The sequence below is a fragment of the Thermobia domestica genome, chromosome 18 (genome assembly GCF_964235325.1).
Source record: "Thermobia domestica chromosome 18, izTheDome1.hap1.1, whole genome shotgun sequence".
NCBI lineage: Eukaryota > Metazoa > Arthropoda > Insecta > Zygentoma > Lepismatidae > Thermobia > Thermobia domestica.
The window spans coordinates 15,296,099-15,321,252 of record NC_137471.1 but is presented as its reverse complement, the minus strand read 5'-3'; the positions used below and the strand labels follow the sequence as shown (position 1 = coordinate 15,321,252).

At 37.3% G+C, this 25,154-nt stretch overlaps 1 protein-coding gene across 1 annotated transcript in view; it reads right to left on the bottom strand.

Moving 5' to 3' along the window:
• LOC145675761 (uncharacterized) overlaps positions 1-25,154 on the bottom strand; it is a 63,355-nt gene that overhangs the window by 24,871 nt on the left and 13,330 nt on the right. Inside the window, exons 2-5 of the mRNA XM_081746417.1 lie at positions 23,986-24,283; positions 11,590-11,797; positions 5,140-5,316; positions 3,477-3,609 (exon numbers count right to left, since the gene is read on the bottom strand). Of these exons, the coding sequence (XP_081602543.1) occupies positions 3,477-3,609; positions 5,140-5,316; positions 11,590-11,797; positions 23,986-24,111 (644 nt within the window). The 5' untranslated portion in view covers positions 24,112-24,283. The remainder of the gene's footprint in view (positions 1-3,476; positions 3,610-5,139; positions 5,317-11,589; positions 11,798-23,985; positions 24,284-25,154) is intronic.

The following is a 25,154-nucleotide window of genomic DNA, read 5'->3' as shown; positions in this document are numbered from 1 at the left end:
ATCTAATCTACGTATTAAGCGGTGATAGAATCGCGCTCAGCAACCATACACTGGGATATTATTTTTTGACAAGCTACAAGTAATCGGACCTTTCCATAATTTGTAACAATTTGGTGGCCATTTCTCTAATAGTCACGATACATTTACTCACAATTAAAAAAGAAAAAAAAATAGAAATGCACTTTAATAGTTCGCTTTAAAGAAAACATTTAATCAAATTGGGCCAAATTGAAGAAATTATCTATCTATCTATCTATCTATATATCTATCTATCTATCTATATCTATATCTATCTATCTATCTATCTATCTATCTATATATATATATATATATATATATATATATATATATATATAAAGGTCGAATCCAGGATTTTCTAAGGGGGTGAACCAATAACTACTACTACCATTTGAGTTTTCTTAATAACTTTAGGCATCTGTGGTGAATAAGGAATATTATTTTGCTTGGTGAATCCTTTTGCTTCAACCTTTAGAAAATCGACTTAAACTATAGCTCTACTTACTTTTAACGGAAAGAAACGGAAAGGAAAGTGTTGCTATTTTCACTGCTAGCTTCTCATTTTATATAGTGTATACTTACAACGAAGGAGGGGTGCACCCCCTAAATCCAGCCCTATATATCTGTAGGGTGTCCAATATACAATGCAACCCGGAGTTTGGAATAGTAGAACTTTTGAACCTGAAGCGATACACAAGTAATGATTATACCAAAATGAAACCTTGTTCATGCATATATTTTTAAACTAGGAAGCAACGATTGAAGTACACTAAAAAACAACATAGTGTTGCCAAATGTAATCAAAGGTGTAATTCTCTCTCTCTCTCTCTGTCTTTTTTTTTTTTTTTTTTTTTTTTGCAAAACATGTAAATTCACTTATAACTCATATGTATGGAAGTTCTGTCATTAAGTTTCAGTTTGTTTAGTTGGATTAGCTTGTAAACTATGAAGCAGAGAAAAGAATTTTTCATTTCCAACGATAGCTAATCGGATGAGGCCTGTGTAAGGGAGAACTAGGAAAATCGTAGTTTTCATGAATTAATACTTTGAATTGGCAACACTGCTGATATTTCAGTGCATCTAAAGGTGTGTTATGGGTCTGTCTACATTATGCAATTCCTGAAAAGAACGAAAAAGAAACTTTCAAATTATCATGATAAAACTGTTACTAACATGCACCCGGCAACACTGCTACTACCACGCAATGAGTTACCAGCTCTCAATAGATGCCGGAAATACCCCCCCCCCCCCTGTTTTGATTCAAACACAGGTTCCCACGTTTCGCCATGTTGGCAGCAACTTTACGAAGAGTAGAAGTGTTAATGTTCTCAGTGCCACTGCGAATGTTCGTTTCCAGGTCTTGTATAGTTTGAAGATTGTTCTTCTATACATCTTGCTTCAAGTAGTCCTATAGAAATGAATAGCAGCGTTAAAGGGTGCATGTAAGTAAAAAAAAAAAAAAAAAAAAAAAAAATTCATAATCATTTCAAAGTTTCATTTTCATTGTTTTCAGGAATTGCATAATAGACAGATCCTTAACACACCTTTTGATGCACTGAAACATCAGCAGAGTTGCCAATTTACAGTGTTAATTCACGAAAATTACCCCTAGTTTTCCCCCCTTACAGAGGCCTCATCCGATTAGCTATTGGTGGAAATGAAAAACTCTTTTTTCTGCTCCATAGTTTCCAAACTAAACAAACTGAATGAGTTAGGAGTCAATTTACATGTTTTGCAAAAAAAAAAAAAAAAAAAAAACCTTTGGTTACATCTGGCAACATTGTGTTGTTCTAATGTACTTCAATCGTTGCTTCCTAGTTTAAAAATATATGCATAAACAAGGCTTCATTTTGGTATACCCATCAATTTTGTATTGCTTCAGGTTCAAAAGTTCTACTATCCCAAAGTCCGGGTTGCATTGTATATTGTTCACCCTGTATATAATAATGTGTGTGTGTGTGTCAACATAAGTGCACTGATCAACACGATGAATCTTAACTCTTAAACCAGAGAGAAGTTTTTGAATTATATTTCTTTGCAATAGATAGAGAGCTAGAATAAACATCAAGGCCGAATTCATTCATGGAGTCCACATGTTAACGGATAACCGTGATTTTAACGGCTGCAAGCATCCTCTAGCGGTTGACATCTGCCAGACGAAATTAGAATTTCTAATGCGTGATAATTTCTGTTGTCAACCAGCGATTATTATAGGATTGGTACGTAGTGCATTTTTTATATTGATGTCTATCGTTGGAAGATAATACATGACATCTAAAACTAACACATGCTACTTGTAACTCGTTCAGGTCATTCAATCTTAGTCACAGTGGCGTACGCAAGGGAAGCTTTCGTGGATTTAATCTCTCTTCACGAAGATATTACATTAAAGTAAGCATTTACTAGATTTAGGCAGGAGCGGATCCAGGGGGGGCGATCAGGGTGATTGCCCCCCCAGAAGAGGAAACTTTTTTTATCTTATATATAAATAAAATCCATTCCCGAGTTTGACGCTCTTAAAAGTAGCTCTACGTACCAGTATTACAATCCACCGCCCCCCCAGAAGTCTGTCCTGGATCCGCCCCTGGATTTAGGTACGTATATAATCACCTCAAATTATATGAAGAAGGGTGGTTCAACAGCCCCTTTTCCTAAATTATAAGTACACCACTGGTTTTCCACAACTATATTCTAAAGCAAGTGTTAAAAGCCATAACGATAAGGGGCCTTCTTGCTTCGAACCGGCAAGAAACCCGAAAGAAACAAACACTGGCGTCTCTGGTATGTAAAATTTAGAGGGGACATCAAAGGAAGTTGTTTAAATGGTACCAGCTAGTCCAACCTGTGCATTATCTTCGAGTTCGTTTCCTACCTTTCTGCTTACCTTCACGGACCCCTTGAGGTACAATCCGCGGCAAAAAACCTGCAACATGAGGATGTAAGTTTATTGTGAAACTACGCCTAACAGCACAGGGAATGAACATAACGTCTAAGTGGAACGAATCACGCCAGGATAAACCTCTGCCTCCTCCCGTGCACACTTATTTTTTAGCAAAAGACTTCGTCATTTTACAATAAACTTATATGCTCATGTTGCAGGTTTATTGCCGCGGATTGTACATCAAGAACTCTGTTATAATCGTTTCACAGCCTGAATATTATATTTGAAATAAATATAATAATTATTATTTATATGTTATTTTGTCGTTATTATATAAATTAAATTAGAATAAAATATTAAGGGGGACGCGTCCCCCTCGTCTCCCCCTTTCCAGAGACGCCCGTGGAAGCAGACGTCCTTCTGACTATTCGCAAATTACTCGTTCTACTAATTTGTAACACAAATCTTCAGCTTCGTCTTGGAATTCCGAATTATTCCAAGAAATTGTGTAGTAAATAATAATAGTAATAGCAAATAATTAAGAAAAGTATAATACATAAACAATAAGGATACGTACTGAACAGCATTTAAGAAACTAACAACGGTGTAATGAGAATACATAGCTCCTTTTGGAAGTCCAGTGCTGCCACTTGTGGTGGGAATCATAATAATGTCTTCCTTGGGATTCACTTCCATCTTTTCAGAACATGCTGCAAGAAAATAAGATAGATACAACTTGATTATTACAAGAGAGTAGATGTTAGGTGAACTCACTAAGGTCTTTTAACATTAAAGATATGATGAAAAGAAATGCGCTGAAGATCACTGATGTGGTGGAATGGAGGTGTTTCAATTTGAGCAAAATTTATTCTGCCTATTTGGCTTTATATTGTTTAAGTTATTGATTAAATTGTCTACATTATTTCTCATGACGTCGTGCCCCGAAGATGAAGGCGAATCTTGATAATTTTTGCTGTTAAGGGTATCGAAGTTCCGGTGAACCACCTGCCTCCGGTGTTCTTCAAAACTAAAATACAAAAGATTTGATTTAGTTGAAAACTGCGGCTGTCGCAAGTTCTTTCTCGTATATGCTTGTTAAGGTAACTTTTCCGTAAGTGACTCAGCTGTGGGGGAAGGGACAGATGGCGGATGGCAACTGGATCCGATTTCACATGTTGAGTACCGCTTTCAATTGATTCTTCGACGAGGTGGTCTGATGTATGTCATTCATTCGAAGTATGGCCAAAAAGAGGTACTGCTTGACCAAGAATATGTTTCGGAGAAGTAATGTTTTAATCGTTTTAATCGGTACCAGAGATGGGCACCCTCACTCATGTTTGCCTTCAAGAGGGCCGCCCTCACCCTCACCCTCATTCACCCTCATTTTGGTAGATGAGGGTTAGGGTGTCTGATATTGAGTGTGAGGTTGTCGATTGAGGGTGGCTGAGAGTGAGGCAGTCAACTGAGGGTGAGGGTGAGCGTGAGGGAGTCGATTGAGGGTGGCTGAGGATGAGGGTGAGGGAATCAACTGAGGGTGAGGGTGGCTGAGGGTGAGTGTGAGGGAGCCGATTGAGGATGGCTGAGGATGAGGGTGAGGGAATCAACTGAGGGTGAGAATGGCTGAGGGTGAGTGAGGGTTAGCAAAAATGCCCATCTCTGATCGGTACCATCATCAAGGATATCCAAGAAATTCTCGATGATGTTGATAAATATGGTAGTGCGATCTAAAGCCATATTGAGTTGGATGCTTCTTTTTTGTTTTGATAAGATAGATGACATCTTACATCCATGTTATGATTTCGAGCATTATATTTTCCACAAAACACCGCTATGTTACAGTATACTGCATTGTGACAACATTGTACACATGAATGACTGTCACTTCTTTAAGTTGTGTAGTTTATATTTTTCTTATTATTTTTCGATAATAGGTAATTGTACACAAAACTTCAACTTGATATAACCTGTCCTCTTTAGAATCTAAGGGTCAGATATCGGAATATTTTAATTGTGCTAGAAATAGATTATTGGTACAACTCGGTTAACTCTGTTAATATATTCCAGAGACACTTTTCAAAATTCTATTCTAGTTGATTTACGTTACTCTATAAAGAGTCTATCAAAGGGTAAATTATTCGTATCTTTCATAAAATATGCTGAAAACATAAGATTTATATTTCTAAGAAGTATTCAATTTTTAGGTTTTTTTCTTTCTTTTTTTTAAGAATAGAGGTACGTACCTGTTCCATCATCCTTCAGTAGCTCTTCCAGCGATGTGGCCCCATCCACCTGTCCAATGGAGAAAAGCTGAACTTTCCAAGAAAGTCTTGAGATTACAGCTTTCACATAAGATGCTGTATCTTCATCACACAACACAAATTTTGTATCCGATTCTTTCATTAATTCATACTGTTCATCTGTAAATATAAAGTTTAGGCTTGTTACTAAATGGTTACGATTAGGATTAGGAATTAGATTTTTGGGATTTCGGTAGCTATAGCCATGTTAGCCCGTCATATACGTCCCTCGGTGATCACACCGCCTAGGGAATTGGGAAGGAAGAAAGGAAGGAAGGAAGGAAGGAAGCTTCCTGGAGCCGTTATGTTAGATAGCATCCCGCCATTTGCCTGATGTGAATGAGGTAAACACAGGAGAAAGTCACTTAAGATGACTGTCCTGAAAAAGCTGTTACACTTTCTCGACTGAGTGTGTCCCTACAAGGAATCAAACCCAGGACTGCTTGCACCAAAAGGCGAGAGCGTCAGAGACTACGCTACACGGGGCCACTTGCTACTAATTGAATACTAAGTGCTTCATGCTGATCATCGTCTCAATTTCGATTAATCACTTTAAACAATAAGTCCACATAATAGCCTCAATGTTAAAAAGGGACATAAACAGGATGAATGCATACCTTCATTCACTTGAGCTTTCATGACAAGCACTTGTTTAAGTAATACAATTTTAAGTGATAGTAGAAACGGTAAGTTTGTAACTAAATTTACCCGAAATGTGTGTAAAAATGTATAAAGGAAATATTTTGCCAACATACAAAAAAATTTCAAAAATGGGGCATGTCTTGTACATCCGAAAATTTGAATTTATTTTCACTGCGTAAACTATAGAACTTATTAATAAACACAAGAAGAAAAATCTATTGGCGTAAGCAACGTATATTGGTTGCTACACTGAAAGAACATTTCACATAATTGCTGAACTTCTTTGAACATTCTCATAGAGTAGTGTGATTGAGCAATGTTCTATTAAAGAAGTACAGAATTGTGATAATATATTGTGAAAGATGGTACATCAGATATTGTAAATATATCATGTAGTACTTTCGAAGCACCCTGTTGTCATCAGCTGTCTAGACAAGAGAAGATTGACTGAACCATTAAAATAACTTCTCAATAATTTCTGTACCAAGCTTAAACAACATTCAAGTTTCCTTGTACAATACTTCATTCTACAGCTGGTCTTGCGGGTCACAGGTTACGAAGTTCGTAATCCGTCAGATCACTTCAGTGAACATCTTAACTTCTCTGTATCAAACAAGTCTATACATCTTACAAGGAAGGGTCACGCAGTGGCTCCGCTGAGATCCGAACGAGACAATTGTGTTTGCATTTGATATGTTATAACTAGACGAATCCCAAAGTTATACGTGCCACCGGGCGGAATGTCGTGAGTTACAACATATTTTGTAATATAAAAGCTACAAAGCTGGCAGAATAGTTTGAATCGAGACATTTGTTCGGAAACGGTTGGGTAAATGGAAAACTCGGACAATACGTATCCCATCATTTTCAAGGGCACGCTTTTTTGGATAAAAAAAAGTCTGCTCCAGGGTCCTCGCAGGTCCCAGACGGGGTCCAACTCAAAATTTTCAAATAGCAAGAGGGGTTAAGTAGCACATCATTTGAAAGCTGTTGTAAAATGAAAGAAAATGCAACAAGTCTCGACTCTCTACGACACTCCTGTGCAAAATTGCGGCGGGTCAAAATATAAACAAAAGCTTAATTGAAAAACTATGGCCGCCTTGAACCCAAGCTGGCCGCTTAAAACCTATGTCATTCATAACAGTACAAAACTAAATCTCTATTTTTCTCTATTATGTATTTAGAAACAATAGGAAAACTAAAGAACAATTGAATTTCGATTCACTTCAACTATTGTTTCATTCGGTAACAACACATATATGTTTTGTTCTTAATGAACGTTCGTCACGGTTCTCTCAACGTCATTTACTTGAATATAACGAATATGCGATGAACACACAACTCTGACTTCCTACTCATACTGTTAAACAAAAGTTGAATACTTTCGGGTATTTTTCTAATTTTGTCATACGTAGTTCATGCATAAAGGACTTGCTGTACCAGTAGGTTGGGGTCTCTATTGTAACGTATTCGCGATGGTTACATTTATATGTCATTCGTTGGTTTGATCGCAATACTTCAAGCAATACCAAATATATATATATATATACACACACAAAAATCATTTGCAAGATTGACGATTATTACCAATCCATATGTAAGTCATTTCAGTACATCTAGTTGCGTCAAACTTCGTTGGTTTGGTCACAGTATTCCAGAAAATAACATATTTATATACAAACTCATTTTTCACACTGGCAGCCATATTGGATTAGAGATTATATTCTTTGATATTTTGTGGATATCTACTATTAACCATAAACGTAAATATCACATTTCGCTTCTCCAGCATCAGTGGTGTGAGCTGGACATGCGTTCGATACATAGTGCGGCATTTTGAACTCAAGATGTCGCGTTTTTTTTAACATTTCGCATATTTTCGTCACCTACTAATCAACATTAATGCCAAATTTGGTTTTACTAGCTTCAGCAGTTTTGTATGCTATCCTTTCGATATAGGTTTTAAGCGGTCATCTTGCATTCAAGGTGACAATAGATTTTCAATTAAGCTTTTGTTTACATTTTGACCCCCCCGCAATTATGGACAGGGTTGTCGTAGAAAGTCGAGACGTGCTCCATCTCCTTTCACTTAACAAGAGTTTTCAAACGATATGCTACCCCTCTTGCCATTTGAAACTTTTTAGTTGGACCCCACCTGGGACCATGTGGGGACCCTGGGACAAGACGTTTTCACTTAAATCGTTGTACTTTGAAAATAATGCCACACTTCGTTTCCTATTTTCACATTTGTCTCACCGTTTCCGATTTATATGGGTGACCATGGACTTTTCAATTAAGTTTTTGTTTACACTTTGACCCGTCGCCATTTTGCACAGGGTTGCTGTAGAGAATTGAGACTTACTGCATTTTCTTTCATTTTACAACAGCTTTCAAATGATGTGCTACTTAACCCCCCTTGCCATTTGAAAATTTTGAGTTGGACCCCGTCTGGGACCCTGCGGGGGACCCTGGGACAAAGTTTTTTACCTCAAAAAATTTGTCGTTGAAAATGATGGGATACGTGTTGACCGAGTTTTCCACTTACCCAACCGTTTCCGAACAAATGACTTGGTTCAAACTATTCTGCCAGGTAATTTTTTGTATTTCTTACATTACAAAATATGTTGTAACTCACGATATTCCGCCCGGTGGCACGTATAACTTTGGTATTCATCTAGTTATAACATATCAAATGCAAATACAATTGTCTCGTTCGGATCTTAGCGGAGCCACTGCGTGACCCTTCCTTGTTAGTTTTCTGAAAGTTGAGCATACATTCATATTTCAAGAACAGATTTTGAGACATTATTGCAAAAGAAATTATGGAGATTTAATATGCACTATATAGGAATTGTATCTCTGGTTCAATAGATCCCTGGTTCGAGGTGAGGTGATATTGAGCTTAACGTCCCGTTCAGCAGCGAGGTTGTATGAAACGTGGACTTACTAATTAACGTGGAATCCGAACCACATGAACTCCCGCCGGGAATCGAAGCCAGGTCTCCCACGCCAAAGGCACGTACGCTAACCGCTTAGCCACGAAGGAGTTCTAGATCCCTGGTTCGATCCCAGTCCACATGAATTTGTGATGGGCAATATTGTGTCCGTAGCTTTTCTTGGAGTTCTCCCGATTTCTTCCCACTAATTGTTTCATAAACTTTGACTTTTGTTAATATATATCTGTCTTCTTTAATCTATGTAGCAGTGGTTCCCAACTGATGTGTCGCGCAGTCCCATAGGTTCTGTTGCGAAATTTTAGAATTTAAAAATCATGAAGTATTTAATAAGTTAAAATCAATATTGAAACAGACTGTACCAGTCAACGCCTTTAGCAGTTGCAATAATATTCAGTAGAATACAAAATAACTATTTTATAGAAGCATAGTCTTACACTACTATAGGCGCGCATCCAAGGGGGCTATAGCCCCCCTTGACGCTCGGGTATACACTGGATAAAATGGACTTCAATTCTGCTTTGGTGGACAAACACCGTGTGCGTGGGATTTCCCGGAGTTCTCCCGTTTCCTCCCACTTTCTTCATTCCACCATTTCATTCATTACTCATCATCACTGTCTCCTTTAGCCTAACCAGCATAACCGTGGGACGTAAAACTCAAAGATTTCATTTAATTTTTTCAATCCTGCTTTATACTGGATAATTCTGCAAACTATAGTTTAGCCCCTCCCTTGATCATATCCTGGATCCGGCACTAAATATATAAGTGATTATGTTTGTAAATCTTCTGACCGATCTCGATCAAATTTTCAACATAGATGAGATTTAGGCCTGGGATGACTTCTATCATTTTACTTTGACGGTGCTACTTGGAAGTGGAGAAGACATATAAAAAGGATCGAAAATGGCCGATAATAGTATCGAATCAGGTCCGTATCCACGGGGATCTAAGGGGGGCCAGGCCCGCCCTAAATTTTTAGCCTCCTAAAATTTTAACGGTAAGCTTGCAAATGAACTATAATATGGTGATGAACAATTATATGGTTGTATCGGGCCCCCCTAACTTCTGCCGTCCCCCAACATTTTTGAGCTGGCTACCGGCCTGAGTCGAATCCATAGTTTTCGGGATCGCTGAGTTGAACAGTGGCACTTCTGATGCTGTTTAAATCCAAATTCAGCTCCGTAACTTAGAGGAGTGGAAGATATGTAAAAAAATAATCGAAAATGACCGATATTAGTGTCGAATTCATAGTTTTCGGAGTCGCTGAGATAAACAGACACTCTTCCGATGCCGTTTAAATTCAAATTCAGTCCCACAACTTGCGGAAAGGGAATGGGGAGAGATATAAAAATGATAGAAAATGATCGATAACAGAGGGCGCTTCAGTAATAGTAAAAAGTGACTGACTAGCGGAATATATATCACAATTTTTCTTACTTTAACAAAGTGAAGCTGATAACTGACGCTAGTTATTAATGAAAGAATCAAACAAGTCTCTCATGATGACGTGACTGTTTAGTAAAATGTGCTGTTAGCCATAAAAGCTTGGCATCCCCTGCTATAGGGCGTAATCGTGGGACATATAAATGAACGATTGACAGGGGTATAGGCAGCAGGTTTATCTAGGAGGGGCCCATTGTTTTTGAGCGGGGGAACCACAATGTACAAAACCAAAAATTTTGAGGCCTGAGAACAAGCGAAATTTCTTTTTATTTCCGTTAGAAAAGCTAAAAAAACTGCCCTTTTTAGCTTTTTTCTCAATAAATATTATGTACTAGGTAGGTTTTAGCTTTTTTCTCAATAAATATTATGTACTATAGTGCGTCCAGTAAGAGAACGTCTCTGAGAGCTCGCAGTGACATTGCCACTACTCGCGTGTCAAGTTTTTTTTTCGGTGCAACTGTAGTGGCAATGGTATAAGACAGAGTGATCGTGGTTGGTAACACTGGTATCAAAGTAGGGGCTGCAATGTCCCACTGCATGTGGTAAGAAACGTCAGAGACCATCTCTTGTTGGCCGTGCTATAGGTAGGTTTTATTATGCTTAACCAAGAACTACTGCTCCGGATCAAATGTTATACCTTTGTGCAAAACTTATTTTAATTTAAGCCCTTGTACACAGAATCTATCTACATAAGACTGATTTTCCTTGAAATTTCATTTAATTTCTTTAAAATTTCCTGACAAAAATATTTGTTTATTATTCCTGACTAAAAAACACCATAATTATTTTATTAACAGCTATATCTCACTTCCTGCTTTACACCAAGTAGAAAAACAAGCGAATAAAATCCAAAGGGAAAACTGAATAAAAACTGGTTGTTTTTTCACCATACTTTCCATCTGATAAAAAAAATATTTAAAAAAAATACTTTACAGCATATAAAAAATATAATGTACTTACAAATTAGTTTAGTGGCATTGTTTTGTAGCAGTATTTATAGTACCTTGTTGAAACGTTTGTCTTCAAACTGTCAAATATAAATCACAGTAAACTGTAATCTGCTGTAACAAACACACACAGAGAAAAAATATTTTTCAAAGTTCATTTGTTTGTTTTTAAATGACTGAAACGAGGTAATCTTACGATGGCGTTTTAAAAGCTGGTCATTTGGGGGGGTTCAGGAAATCATTTGGGGTGTGTGCCCCAGATGGCCCCCATGGCTACACCCCTAAAGATTGATTTTTTTTAAATATATATAACATCGTTAGCTCTCGTAGTATTTGGATTGCTTCCAGATTTGAAGCCACCCTGTAATAATGAAATAATAATAAGTAATCATTTTTTACACTACCTTCTCCATTGGTTGGACCTCCTCCTTTCACAGCACCGTTACATCTCCAAGCTCCAAGGATGAAAAGATCCAACAGGGCCATTTCGTTTGTGACAAAATATAAAAGTTCTCCTTTTTTGAAACCTCTTCGCGTAAGAGCACTGGCAACCTTCTTCGTCAATGGTTGCACTTCAGAGAATAGAACTTTGGTTTCATGTACGACGTCAGTCTGTAATATACAAGAAGATTAAATCAGAATTATGCTATGCCTTAATCACATAAAAATTTAAAAATCACATAAAATAGATATATAAGCCACCACACTAAATTATCTCGCTCCATTTGTTTATATTAAATCATGTTATGATTTTATATATTCTTTTTCAATATATATATATATATATATATATATATATATATATATATATATATATATATATATATATATATTCTTTTTCAATATATATTCTTTTTTGCTGCAACCTGTATATCGCTAGCGTTTCTTCTGTATTTCAGGTGGTACTTTTGGATGCCTCGCACTGTATATACAACCTTGGACAGAAGTACTAGTCACTCACTCAATTTCTAGAAATTTAACTCCTTTTGACTGTTACCAACTATTTTGTATATTTGTAAGTATTCCCACGCTAAGTAATTAACCAAAGAAGACATCACGAACATGCAAAAACATGTTGCGACGCATCTACAGAAGAAAACGTGCATTTGACATTTTCCTTGTATGTATTTACTTTACTACAAACGCTGGAAGTGTGCGTATTGGCCCAATAGTCTTCAACTGGTAGTGGCTTACTGTAAAGAATAATATTACAGTGGAGTACCGATTTTCCGAGTCTCGATTAATCGAGATTGGTGACTGTAGAAGGACAAGGGATTGAACGCGACCGGGAAGGCACTGCTCTACTAGTGCCCTATCCAGATATCCAAGTTTCAGAATCTTGCGGTACTCCCACAACAATTTTTATAGAGGTAGTTGATGAGTATCCAAACTATTATATATGCCCGTAACCAAGCTGCCTTTATAAAAAATGTTGCGTGAGTACCTTAGGATTCTGAAACATGTGGTTTTGGATAGCGCACATATTAGTTCCTCAGTGAAGTCTTGACCTGACTACTGTAGGTCTCATAGTTTTGGAACTATGAACCTTTAAAGTTCATTTTTCATGTTTTCGGCAACCTATAACTTCGAAAGGAAGCATTTGTGCACGCAGGTTGGTTTATACTTTTTGTCTTATCTTGGTGTCAGGAATCACCTCCCAAACGTTTCGCTAATGTTTTGAAACACCCTGTACATGAAAATTTTCCTTTTCAGTTTCTTCTGGAAGTATTTCAGATGTTCCACAGTTATCAGGTTGATCGAAGAGAATTTTCCTTTCCAGCTTAAAAAAATAAAAAGAAAAGAAAAGAAAAAAGAAAAGAAAAAGGAAAAGAAAAGAAAAGAAAAGAAAAAAAGAAAAGAAAAGAAAAAAGAGAAGAAAATGCGTGAATTCCGTGTTAGATTTTTTTTAGCTCTGCTTAAGTATTCGGATAAGGAGCGCCATTTGCGGAGGATAAGTTGACCCTTGAGTTTAGAAACATATATCCTGTTAATAAATTGTATACTAATATACATATGTTCTGTTAATTAAAAAAAGGCGAAACTGTTATGTTGATGAACTATCTCTTTCCCCCTCCACTTCCCCCGTTTGGAAATCTGAAATAACTATTGATTCAGACCATGTACCTCGTACATCCTTATCTATGATAATCTTAAGTTTTTTTTAAAAAAATATTATCCATTTCAGTATCAAATGAATCATCTTTCGACTGTAGTATTTAAATTCTTATATTTATATGGTCTAAAATTTCCCTTTGTAACGTAATAGTCCCAATAAATGTATTTTTGTATGCATTTTGTATAAGAACATATGTAAGAGCGCAAAGGATGAAAACTACATAGAGGGAGAGATAATCTATAATTGACAGGCCTATGTCTGAAGTGAGCTACCATCTGGTGGGCAATTTCGGTACCAGGTCGGGAACTAAGCCTGGCCGTGACGAATTTCCCTCACTTTGGATTTCGCAGGTAAGGAGTATAGACATAAATGATATACTTCTATTAACGGATTTAATCTATAAAAATGTAATTCTTCAATTTTATTTAGATTATGTGTAAATGGAAAAGGAAGTATTTAGGTATCATCCCGGCATATTAAGGTCTCATGGATATATATATTTTTGGTCAATATTAACCTTCTAAATTTAACCTGCCTCGAGGCCTTATGCAAACTAATCATTTGTGCTCACATTTAAAATTATTAAACTTGTTATTAGTCTTGAGTCTTCACGAAATTTATGGTTTAGATAATATAAAGGGGACCTTATTTAAATTACTATTTCGATATTGCATATTTATATTACTTGTTGTTCTTCGTTACATTTTCACTACTTGTTTAACGTGTATAAAAAAGCATATACTTTTTCATGTTAATAAAATTGTTGCTTTAAAATTAGTATTATACTTCCCACGATATCTATTAATAATCCGTGTGCTGGCCTCCGTTGAATTTATAGAATTCACTAGAAGCCAAGCATGTTACACCTTCAAAATATTCAAGAGATAGGGTAAATGTGCCAGTCCTCGACCACCTAACTCATTTTCGTAAGGTCCTTAATCGCTGTTCACTGAGTGGAACAACTTAGGAGGATGCAACTAGCTCATATGTGTTCCTATATGTGTTGCTATATTGTATCTATGTTTTATCCAAAACTGAGATAACTTATACAATTTATGTAATATTAGTCGGAGAAACACCAATGACTGATTTCTTTTAGTTTTCGACCACTTTTCGTTAATGTTCGACCGCCTACTGTTTAGTCATCGACCATTACTCGGTTAATGTGCTTTTAATTGCAGTATGAAGGCTAAAGCATAATTTTACCAAACTAATAGCATCTGTAGATGTTACATCATTAGTTTTTCAGGTATCGCTTCGCAGTTGCGCACAATAGTCGCTGAGAATAAGTAATTTTGTGATAGTTTTGTCAAGAAAGGAACCACCAAATTCATTTAAGGTTCAGTGAAATGCAGCATCAAACAGCCTTTGTCTTCTCTGAGTTGAAGGGGTATAAATCCCATCTTCTAAATACGTTTTTAATTACTAATTGTGTTTGTTGCTACTTTGTGTATCACTTTTTTAATTAGTGATGCAAAAGTAACACATGTAACATTTTACTCAGTTTCCATGTAGAACTCTCGAACTGTCTTCTTTCATTCACTTTTTAAGGATTTGAACATTTTTAACGATTTGAACACTGATACATCGCAGGGTTGAAGAATATGTATGCTTTTTGGTGGAAGGCAATAGAGTACTATAGCATGGCTGGAATAAAATTCGCTGACTTTCATTGCTAAGTGAGTCTTGTGGCTGTCGATTAGCAGAAGGACTGTTTTTTTAATAGAGAGATCATCCTCCACCCATTTTAGAAAGCGGTTTGCTATCCATTCGTAGAGTGTTTCACTTCGCATCCAGCCGCTATCTGACCTGACCTGCCTATGAAAATCTATGAAGAAACTCCACTGATGACGTTCTTTGGAAGATTTCTTAATACAGGTATACGACCATCGGAGATACAATTTCTTCTTCTGCGGAAAAAGTGCAAAGCAGTATTAATGTTTCTTTCTCGTTGCCCTTCACCTCGTATCCCCGCTTTGGACCCCAACGCCTTTCCTGATTTGGGACACAGTTGAAAGCTGGATTCATCAGCATTAATTCGCTCAGAATCATTTAGAATATCAGATTGTCCCGTTTCTTTCAAGTATTTCTCAAGGTCCTAAAATCACAAGCGAATGTTTCCCTCGGTTACAGCGTATCGCGCCTTGTTCAAAGTTTCGGGACACGATTTGTGGGTGTCTTCTCAAGTAAGTGTAATACCAGGTTACACCAGCTCGATTGTCTTTGAATGGTGTTTTACATTTTTCTGAATCGACAATTTTTTAACACTGTTCAGAAGATCGTGTTTCTTCTGTAGAAAGCCCTTTTACTCATATTAAGGAGCCAGTTTGCTAATCCCTCTTCTTCTTGCTCTGTTAGGAATAGTTCTGGACCCATTTTTCGCTCTTTGGGACTGTGATCATGAAATTTATCCATCAGCGTTACCCGAGGAATTCCATAGATTACTGATGCCTTTCGTATGGAGCGCTTTTTTTTTTTTTTTTTTTTTTTTTTTTTTTGCGACAAGCCTCTAGAGCTTTTTGTAGATCTTCGTTTGAATAAGCTGGCAGTTTAAGCTTAGGCCTACTCACTCATTATCTCTGAAAGAAACAAAAATTCTTAAGGACATGCAAGGAAAACAGATGTATTCCAGACGTAAGCTGATAATAGCTATTCCGCCAACAATATTTGAATGCAGTTCCACGACGAAGCGAGAATAGTGTAGTTCAGTTTTAAACGAATTAGACCAAATATAATACATTTATTACTCAAATGAAATGTCATACCCTAACAGCGCCGTTAATTTTCCATGAAAATGTTGGGAAACTGCATGAATATTCAGTTTACTTGAATTTGAATTTATTTTATGGCCTTTAGGCATCTACGGTTCCGGCCGGGATAGTGTGGGGGAGAGGATGTTGGAAGATAGACGACCTGGGCTTATTTTCTAGGTACCATCCCAGCATTTGCTTGGTGTGACTGAGGAAAAACCCGAAAGACTCAGTCAGGATGGTCGACCGCTGGGATCGAACCGAGGACCTTCCGAATGCTAAGCCAACACTTTACCATTTTTTTAAGTTCGTCTCAAACGAGACATTGAGCCTGAATGCTCCTCACGCCAATTTGAGGTAATCCAATCATGACAGAGACACGAACACAGAAATATCGAGGACAATTAAAAATGTCCTTGCTCTTGAGAGGGTTTCGAACCCTCAATGGATTGAATCTTCACCATTACCACTGAGCCACGGCCATTCGGTGAATATTTACGTACTAACGGTAAGACTCAGCAGATTATTATACAAATGTAAATGGATCACTGAATTAATGCTTGAATCAAGAAATTCTGCAAGAAAATACAAACGCGAGTCATGGTCGGACATTGAAAAAACAATAATAATCGCCAGTACAGATGTATCACGAAAAGTAGCGGTCGAACACTAGTAAATGTTTTTTGTATTCCATTATAACTTCAGAATTGGTAACTAGGAACTCTTTCATGCAGATGAATCGAAAGTTAATCGTTATTGAAATTTCTACAATTTTTCAGTGCTCGACCACTCTGTGGTCGAACACTACTTAACAAAGAATATTTCATAAGACATTGTCCGACCACTAAATTTTAGCAATTTATTCCTCAAACCTTACAGTTATCACTAAAATTTAATTACTAAAATGTGGTCGACAGTTCCATGCAACAGAATAATATATGCATTTCTTACCTGGTGCGATGAATCTATGGAAAAGTATGAAAAACAGGGCACTGTCGTTCCCATTTGCAACAGATTAAAGTTGTCGAAAACTCAGTGCGTCTTCCGTAGGCATACATTTGATTGGCTATTGCCTAATGTATGTGGAATATATTTTGACAGTATCTTTATGATTGGTTCAGAATAAGCTGCAAATCAATTATAACGGAAAAGCATGCTTTTTTTTATATCGGAAAATAAGCCTAATACATGGTTGTAAAGTGAAAAGTGGTCGGCAACTAGGGGGTGGTCGAAGATTGGCACAACCACCCTATTGGTACGCGGAGAAATATAATCTACCCATTTACTTCTGCTATCCCATCACGACACAAACTGCATTGCTTTTGTATTTTCATAAACCTTTCATTACTCCTGGTAATTTTTCTACTATAGGTTTTATTGTCTCAGTTAGTTTCAGAAAGGCTATGGGGGGAAAAACACTGCCCACCACTGTATTTCAATAATACTTTGTATTTGTAATAATCTTTGTGGGCTTGAAAATAACAAAGTACCAATACGAAAGTCGCTATATTATTGTATTAACTTTAGATTAACTAAACTTTATTCCAGGCCCGTAGCCAGCCCAAAAATGTAGGGAGGGGCTCGGCTGAAGTTAGGGGGGGCGATCCAACCATATTATAGTTTATCATCGTATTATACTTGATTTTCAAGCCTACCGTGAAAATTTTAGGGGGGGAGCAAAAATTTAGGAGTCCCCGCCCCCCTAGACCCACCTGGATGCGGGCCTGCTTCATTCTTCTCACCTAATGTGTTTAAAAGATTGTTAAATCCATACATTTAAATCTAATTTCGTTTAACTTAATCTGTAAGAAAGTTATTTTTTAAAAAATAAAGAAAATATAATTTTTACCAGAACCCTTTCCGACGATCCAGGACCCCAACAGTTGCCGGAATTCCCCACTTTTATGAGCGGTCTTTATGATATGTCTACACTCAACGATGGCTACACATCCAAACACACGTAACTGGGTACGTAATAACTATTTGGAACGCATTTAGTAGGTTTCTAAGAACGCAAATAATTGTCTCGAATGTTTGAACTCAACTTCAATAAATTTAACTGTGATTTTAACAGCCTAGAGTAGAGTAATCCAATAACGTGCTTGGATCCGTTTGTATACAGGGTGTTTCAAAACAACACCGACAAAGTTTGGGAAATGATTCCTGACACCAAGATAAGACAAAAAGTATAGACCAACCTGGGTGCACAAATGCTTCCTTTCGGAGTTATAGGCTGCCGAAAACATGAAAAACTAAAATTTTAAGCTCCACAGCGACAAAACTATGGTACCTACCGTACTCGGGTCAAACCTTCACTTAGGAACTAATATGTGCCCTATCCAAAAATCAATGCTTCAGAATCCTAAGGTACTCATGCAACAATTTTTATAGAGTGAGTTTGGCTAAGGACATATAATTTGAAGTACTCACCAACTACCTCTACAAAAACTGTTACGGAAGTACCGCAAGACTCTGAAACTTGGATATTTGGATAGAGCATATACTAGTTCTTAAGTGAAGTCTTGACCCGACTAGGGTAGGTCCCATAGTATTTCAGTATTAAGTTAATTTTTTCATGCAGCCTCTAACTCCGAAAGGAAGCATTTGTGCACCCAGGTTAGTGTATACTTTTTGTCTTATCTTGGTGTCAGCGATCATCTCCTAAACGTTGTCGATGTCGTTTTGAAACACCATATATATACATCTATCTATCTATCTATCTATAAATATATATATTTTGTTTATAAATATGTATAATGGATTTGATTTTTATATAATATCTGGAAAGTCTTAGTTTTGAGTCCATATTGTATAAATCTTCACAATTAAGAGAAATAAGCAAGAACAATAGACAAATGCTGTGGCAAACAACACCAAAATCGAGTCTTGGGAAACGCCACAGTGACAAATAATCTATCTAGTATAATATAATATGAGTAAGCAGGGGTGAAAAGCCCAGTGGGGGAAAATGCCCACCTCCCAAAATAACAAGGAAGGGGATATGAAGTAACAACATTGATACTATTTTGTGAAGGCGCAATGCTATGGAAGACGAAGGTGACACCAAACGACATTGTGTAAAGAAATTGAAGGCGTACAGGTTGATTTCAATGTGGTAAATACATAATTTTTACTTTGAATGTTTTTCGAACGTTTCAGACTTATGGAAAAAGAATGATTATATTGGTGCATTGGGAAATCCAATGCATGTGCGTTGCACAAAGTAGGGTTCTGCTGTTCTGATGCAATAGTGGTTTGCCAGCATTCCACGCAGTGTTGGAAGTTTATTGAACTGAAACTATCGTGTTGGACATCGGGGTGATCTGCCCACTTGGTGACCGGGTGAATGGCCGGTGAGCGTTTCGCCCCACGGACACACTTGCCGTTTCAGTAATAGTAAAATGCTTGATTATGCTGCAGCCAATGACATAATTTTGTTATGTCTCCCAAGTCACCAAATCCATTATCTGCAACTATTGATCGTGCATTTTTGTAACTTCTCAAAATACATTTTCAATGCAGTATGTTCACATTGAATCAAAGCAAATCCTGGTCACAAACTCACACGCTTGTAATTTGGAGAATTAAGTAATCAAGCATGGTCGAAAGCAGCGATAGTAGGAAACGGAGCGGCTGGAATCCGTGCCTATGCAATATTCTCTTTCAATACTGATATAATTCCAGAGCAGGTTTTGAGAATAGTGTCACTGTAGTTCCAGTAGTTCTAATTCCAACTTGTAAAGTCCAGAGCTACCCTCTCCCTTAACGTCTAATGTTCCTTCCTCTTTTACCAACTTGTCAAGTTCAGGCCTACCCTCTTCCACAACGTCAAATGTGCCATCCACTTTCAGTGTGGAGCGTGATGCCGTAGTAAACCTAGAATCCTCACAAGCGAATGGAGTTCAACATGAGAATACAAACAATACGGAGATTTGAAGACATTACACAGGTACCTGTTGTACCAGCTTCTACTTCCAAGCGAAGGCTACGAGCGATGATTCTACCTGGACGTGAATTTCGCTCTCGACAGAGATCAGCAACATCTAGTACAGCTACTTACTTTCTTCCTAAGAAGAAGAAAAAGAACGTAGGCGATCCAAATAGGTCCAAAAAGTCAAAACAAACTATGCATTCCAAATTATTCGGAAAAATTTAAGTGCTTCAGGCGAAAATCAGGCCAACCGTATTGACTTATCTGATACAGATGAAGATGACTATTGCGGAATCTGCGGAATCTCTGATGGACATTATTATAAACTTACTGGACCTAAGTCTGCATGTTAGTGGATCAAGTGTATTCATTGTTAAATGTGGCTTCATGAAGTATGTACACGATTTCCAAATATGTACTTATGTATAACATAGCTTGGAAATCTAAAAATCATTAAAAAATAGAAAATCAACACTTCATAGAATGATGTAACCAAAAAAAAAAAAAAACCAGGTAATTATGTATTTTATTTATCAGAATACTATTGTTATGAACACGTAGGCTATTTGCCAACTGGAACTCTGTAATATATTATTCTTCACGCTGGTATTCTAAGTGAAGAAATACAGATATCAAATTTTTCCACTCATTATATACTCTTAGAACCAGAGTATCAGAAAGTTTCGAAGTTTATTATATTCAGAAGAAAATACTTTATTTATCTACGTTGACACATTATTACTTTCAAAATTGTTTTCACGCAAAGCATTACAGCACTCCTAGTGTTTGTACTAATTCTGGAATACTTGCTCTAAGTCAATTTGCATCTGCAATTTGGAGTGGATCATCGAAGTGGTGTCAAAACAGCAACACTCAAGCTATATCTTCATTTTCAAGAAGATAGAACTAGTTGTGCAAGTGAGAACCATATAGATTCTACACAGAAATTTAAGTGTGAGGAGAGGTCAATGACACGGTGCATTGTCATCGAGAAGTTTTTTTTTTTTTTTTTTTTTTTTTTGCATGCGATAAAACGGTCGCTTTCGCCAAATAACCAAACTCAGGCTTCCTAATAACCTGGCATTAGAACTTGGCGAAAGAAAACTGGAGACACCACTCACTGTCCCAGAAAAGTAGAAGCATGTAAATTCAGTTCTTTTCCTTCAATGAGTGTCATATATATTTGTTTTTATCATATTTTCCATTTGGAGTTAGCGTAATACTCCACTAAGACTGTTTCATGTTATTAATATTTTGTTGTGCAATCCTTATATTTTACTTATATCAAGACACTTATATTTCATAATTAGACTGAAACTAAACAAAGATTTTCCATATCGAATTTTCAATTAATATCTGTTTTACTATTCTGTATTTTCAAAGATCAGGATCTGTAACTTAATGCTTTATAAGATAGATTTTTATAACTTGTACGATAATATACCGCAATATAATTTCTTGTAGTGTGAGAACACCTGTGCTAACGTGTTTTTAAAATGCTATGAATTTTCGCCTTATATAGTTTGGTGTTATGTGGGTGGGCATATTACCCTACGTATGTGGGCGTTTTGCCCGGACGATGGGGTATTATGCCCATTTTGCTCTTACTTAACAAACATCAGTGTATCTCCTACAGCATCAAACATTACATAATGTACCTCCCAGGTACAATTACCGAAGGATGTACCTTCTATTTCGTATGGTTTGTTTTCCAGTGCATTTCCACTCATAAAATAAAGAGCTTGTTTGTCTGTCTGTGTGCAGCCTGGGAACCAGACGAGTAGACCGAGAGTTACCAAATTTTGGTCACGGGTACCTTGATCCAAGCCTCAGACCAAGACAAAGCGTTTTCTTTTTTTTAAATTCGAACCGGGAGAGTCTCAGAGGAGGTTACTGGGACATGTAAAAATAGTAGGAAATGACCGATCTTAGTGTCAAATTCATAATTTTCACGGTCGCTGAGATCAATTGTGACACTACGACCCACTATAACCCAGCATTCACCAAAACCCATCGTCATCAACTCTGACCTATGATCCACGCCCTCTTGTCCACTGACTAAAAAGTTTACACTTGTAATAAAACAAGGCTGTGAAATTATCATCAATCGGAGTTTGAATTTCTACGGTCAATCGCTCAAGCACCGCTCTGAAATGAAATGAAATCTGTGAGTTTTACGTCCCACAGTTATGCCGGTTAGGCTAAAGGAGACGGTGATGATGAGTAATGAATGAAATGGTGGAATGAAGAAAGTGGGAGGAAACGGGAGAACCCCGAGAAAACCCACGCACACGGTGTTTGTCCTCCACAAAGTTCACTTGGCGGGGGCTGGGATCGAACCCGGGACCCCTAACACCAGAGGTGAACGCTCTACCACTGAGCCACCGCGGCACCCAAACACAGCTCTGTTACAATACCGGTGGATCCGACCTTTACTATGTAAAATAATAAAATGTTTGTCATTGGCCATATTATGATGAATTTCAATTTATTTATAATATACAGGGTGTTTGAAAACAACACCGACAACGTTTGGGAGGTGATTCCTAACACTAAGATAAGACAAAAAAGTATAGACCAGCGTGAGTGCTAGTTCGAACTCGTTACTTCCCGGACCAAAAGCACAATCTCCAGCCTTTAGGCTAGGGTAGAATGTTCTAAATTTATATGTGTAATACATTAGCCCCAAAATACATCAGATGATGATGTAAATAAAAGGTGACATTGTGGCTCAGCGGTATAGGTTTCGTCTCTAGTGCGAAGGGTCCCTGGTACGATCTCAGGTCACGAGTTCACTTTTGTCAGTCTTTGGTGTTCTGTAGTTAACAAGGCATGAACATAGTGCGTAAAATATATTAAGAGCTAAAGTTAAAAGTGAAATCTACAGTATTGCAGTACAATTGATGGTCTCAAGCCTGGACCTTGTACACAGAAGGCACACCCGTTAGCCACTTAAGAAATCCCTCCGACTTGGATGGTTGTTTCTGTGTTCTTTGAATATCATATTCACGGAGAAATTAAATGTCGACTAAAAGCAGGGAATTCGTGTTACTATTCGATTCAAAATCTCTTGTCGTCGCGAATTCTGTTGAGGAATTTGAAGCTTAAAATATACAAAACGATAATCATGCCTGTTGTTCTGCATGGTTGCGAAACATGGTCACTTAATCTGAGGGAAGAACATAGACTGAAAGTATTTGAGAACAAGATCCTGAGACGAATATTCGGAACCAAGAGGAACGGGAATGGGGGAAACTTCATAACGAGGAACTATATAATTTATACGGTTTACCCAGCATTGTTAGGGTCGTCAAGTCTAGGAGGCTTAGATGGGCGGGTCATGTAGCAAGGATGGAAGAAAGTAGAAACGTTTTCAAAGTCTTGACTGGAAGACCAATCGGAAAACGACCATTAGGAAGACCTAGGCGCAGATGGGAGGACAATATTAAAATGGATCTCGCAGAGATTGGAATACAAAGTAGAAACTGGATGTAGCTAGCTAAGGATAGAAGTCAGTGGAGAGCTTTTGTGAACGCGGCATTGAACCTCCGGGTTCCATAGGCCATAGAGTGAGTTAGTTAGTAAGTTGAATATCATATTTAGATTTCTACTTAATCTAGTACAGAGGCTTCCGGAAGGGGGATTTAGGGATTTAACCTCCCCTACAAGGTATTATACCTGAGCAAGGTATTATACTAAAATTAACATTTAGATACAAAAATCACACTTGTCCTGAAAATATACGAAATTGGGTCCTTGAACCTCCTTTATTGAAATTCTAAATACGCCACTGATACAGTACGGCAAGGACACCAGCACAAAAACATAGAGAACAGTTAAAAATTGTCCATGCTATATACTAGAATTCGAACCCCTTATGCTTTACGCCTCGTCAACCGAAGACGAACACCTGAGACTTTAAATCTACTACTTACGGATACATTGGCCTCGAAGTAAAACAACAGATGATTACGTAACTACAGAAGAAGAAATAAGTACTCACCACCCACGGGTCATTCTTAGTTCTGTCCAAGTGTTTGCTCATTTTCTCAAACAGGTAGTCAATGATTGAAATTTCTGGAGTGGGTTCCCTCAGCTTCAGAGGCGACACAAATATTTGTTCCTCCATTGCTTTACACAATTCTTGTATACAAAGTACTTGTAGAGTGCGGAAGACAAGATTTATATGGACAGAACACTTGACCACTTGATCAGAAACTAACGAGAATCTCCTTCATGAGAAACACTGGTAATTGTCTTGTAACGTTATGTTGACGTCCTTGGTAGAATTTCGCCTCAAGCTAGAAAACAAAAAGAAGTTGAATTGAAGTCTGCAGAGTCATTTTGATACCGCAGACACTTAAGTGAAGAAAGTATAATTATTTTGACATTTTGGATTGGCACTACATGCTTTTTGTATGCTTATACAAATATACTGTATGTATAATGTTTCTTATAACCATAAATGATTTATGTGGAAGTCAAGGATACAGGAAGTTCTAGGTGACACAAGCCAAATTCATCAATACTCAGGAGAGTTATTTGTATATTTACACTGTCATAGTTACCAGGAATGGACAAATAACTCAATTACTCCCTGAAGATGGGCAGTAGATAATGCGTACCTTTACCTGCAACGGTTTTACACACAATTCACCGAGCCTTTAGGATCATTTGCAATATCGTAATTCGTAACTTAAGAAAGGCGCCGGTATCCATTCTTCGCACGGGGAGAGTACGTTTCATTTTGGACATAAAAAAGGGCTGTATTTGGATTTAAACTGCATCGGAAGTGTCACTATTCATCTTAGTGACCCCCAAAACTATGGGTTCGGCACTAATATCGGGCTTTTTCGATTGTTTTAATACAGTATATCTCCTCCTTTCTTTTTCCTTAAGTTGTATGTCAAAGTGAAATGATAGAAACCATCCCAGGCTCGAACCTCATCTACGTTGAAAATTTGATCAAGATCGATTGGGTGCTTCAAGAGTTATTAAGTCACAAACGTAGACACTTTCATTTTTATAATATACGGTAATTTAAGTTTTAACGTGTATCAGCAGACGAAAATCAATTATCATATCATACAATCAATCCTTAGCGTTCAATATACATTACATGAATTTCGTTAAACATAGATATAATATTGAAACCGCAAAATGGAAAGCTGT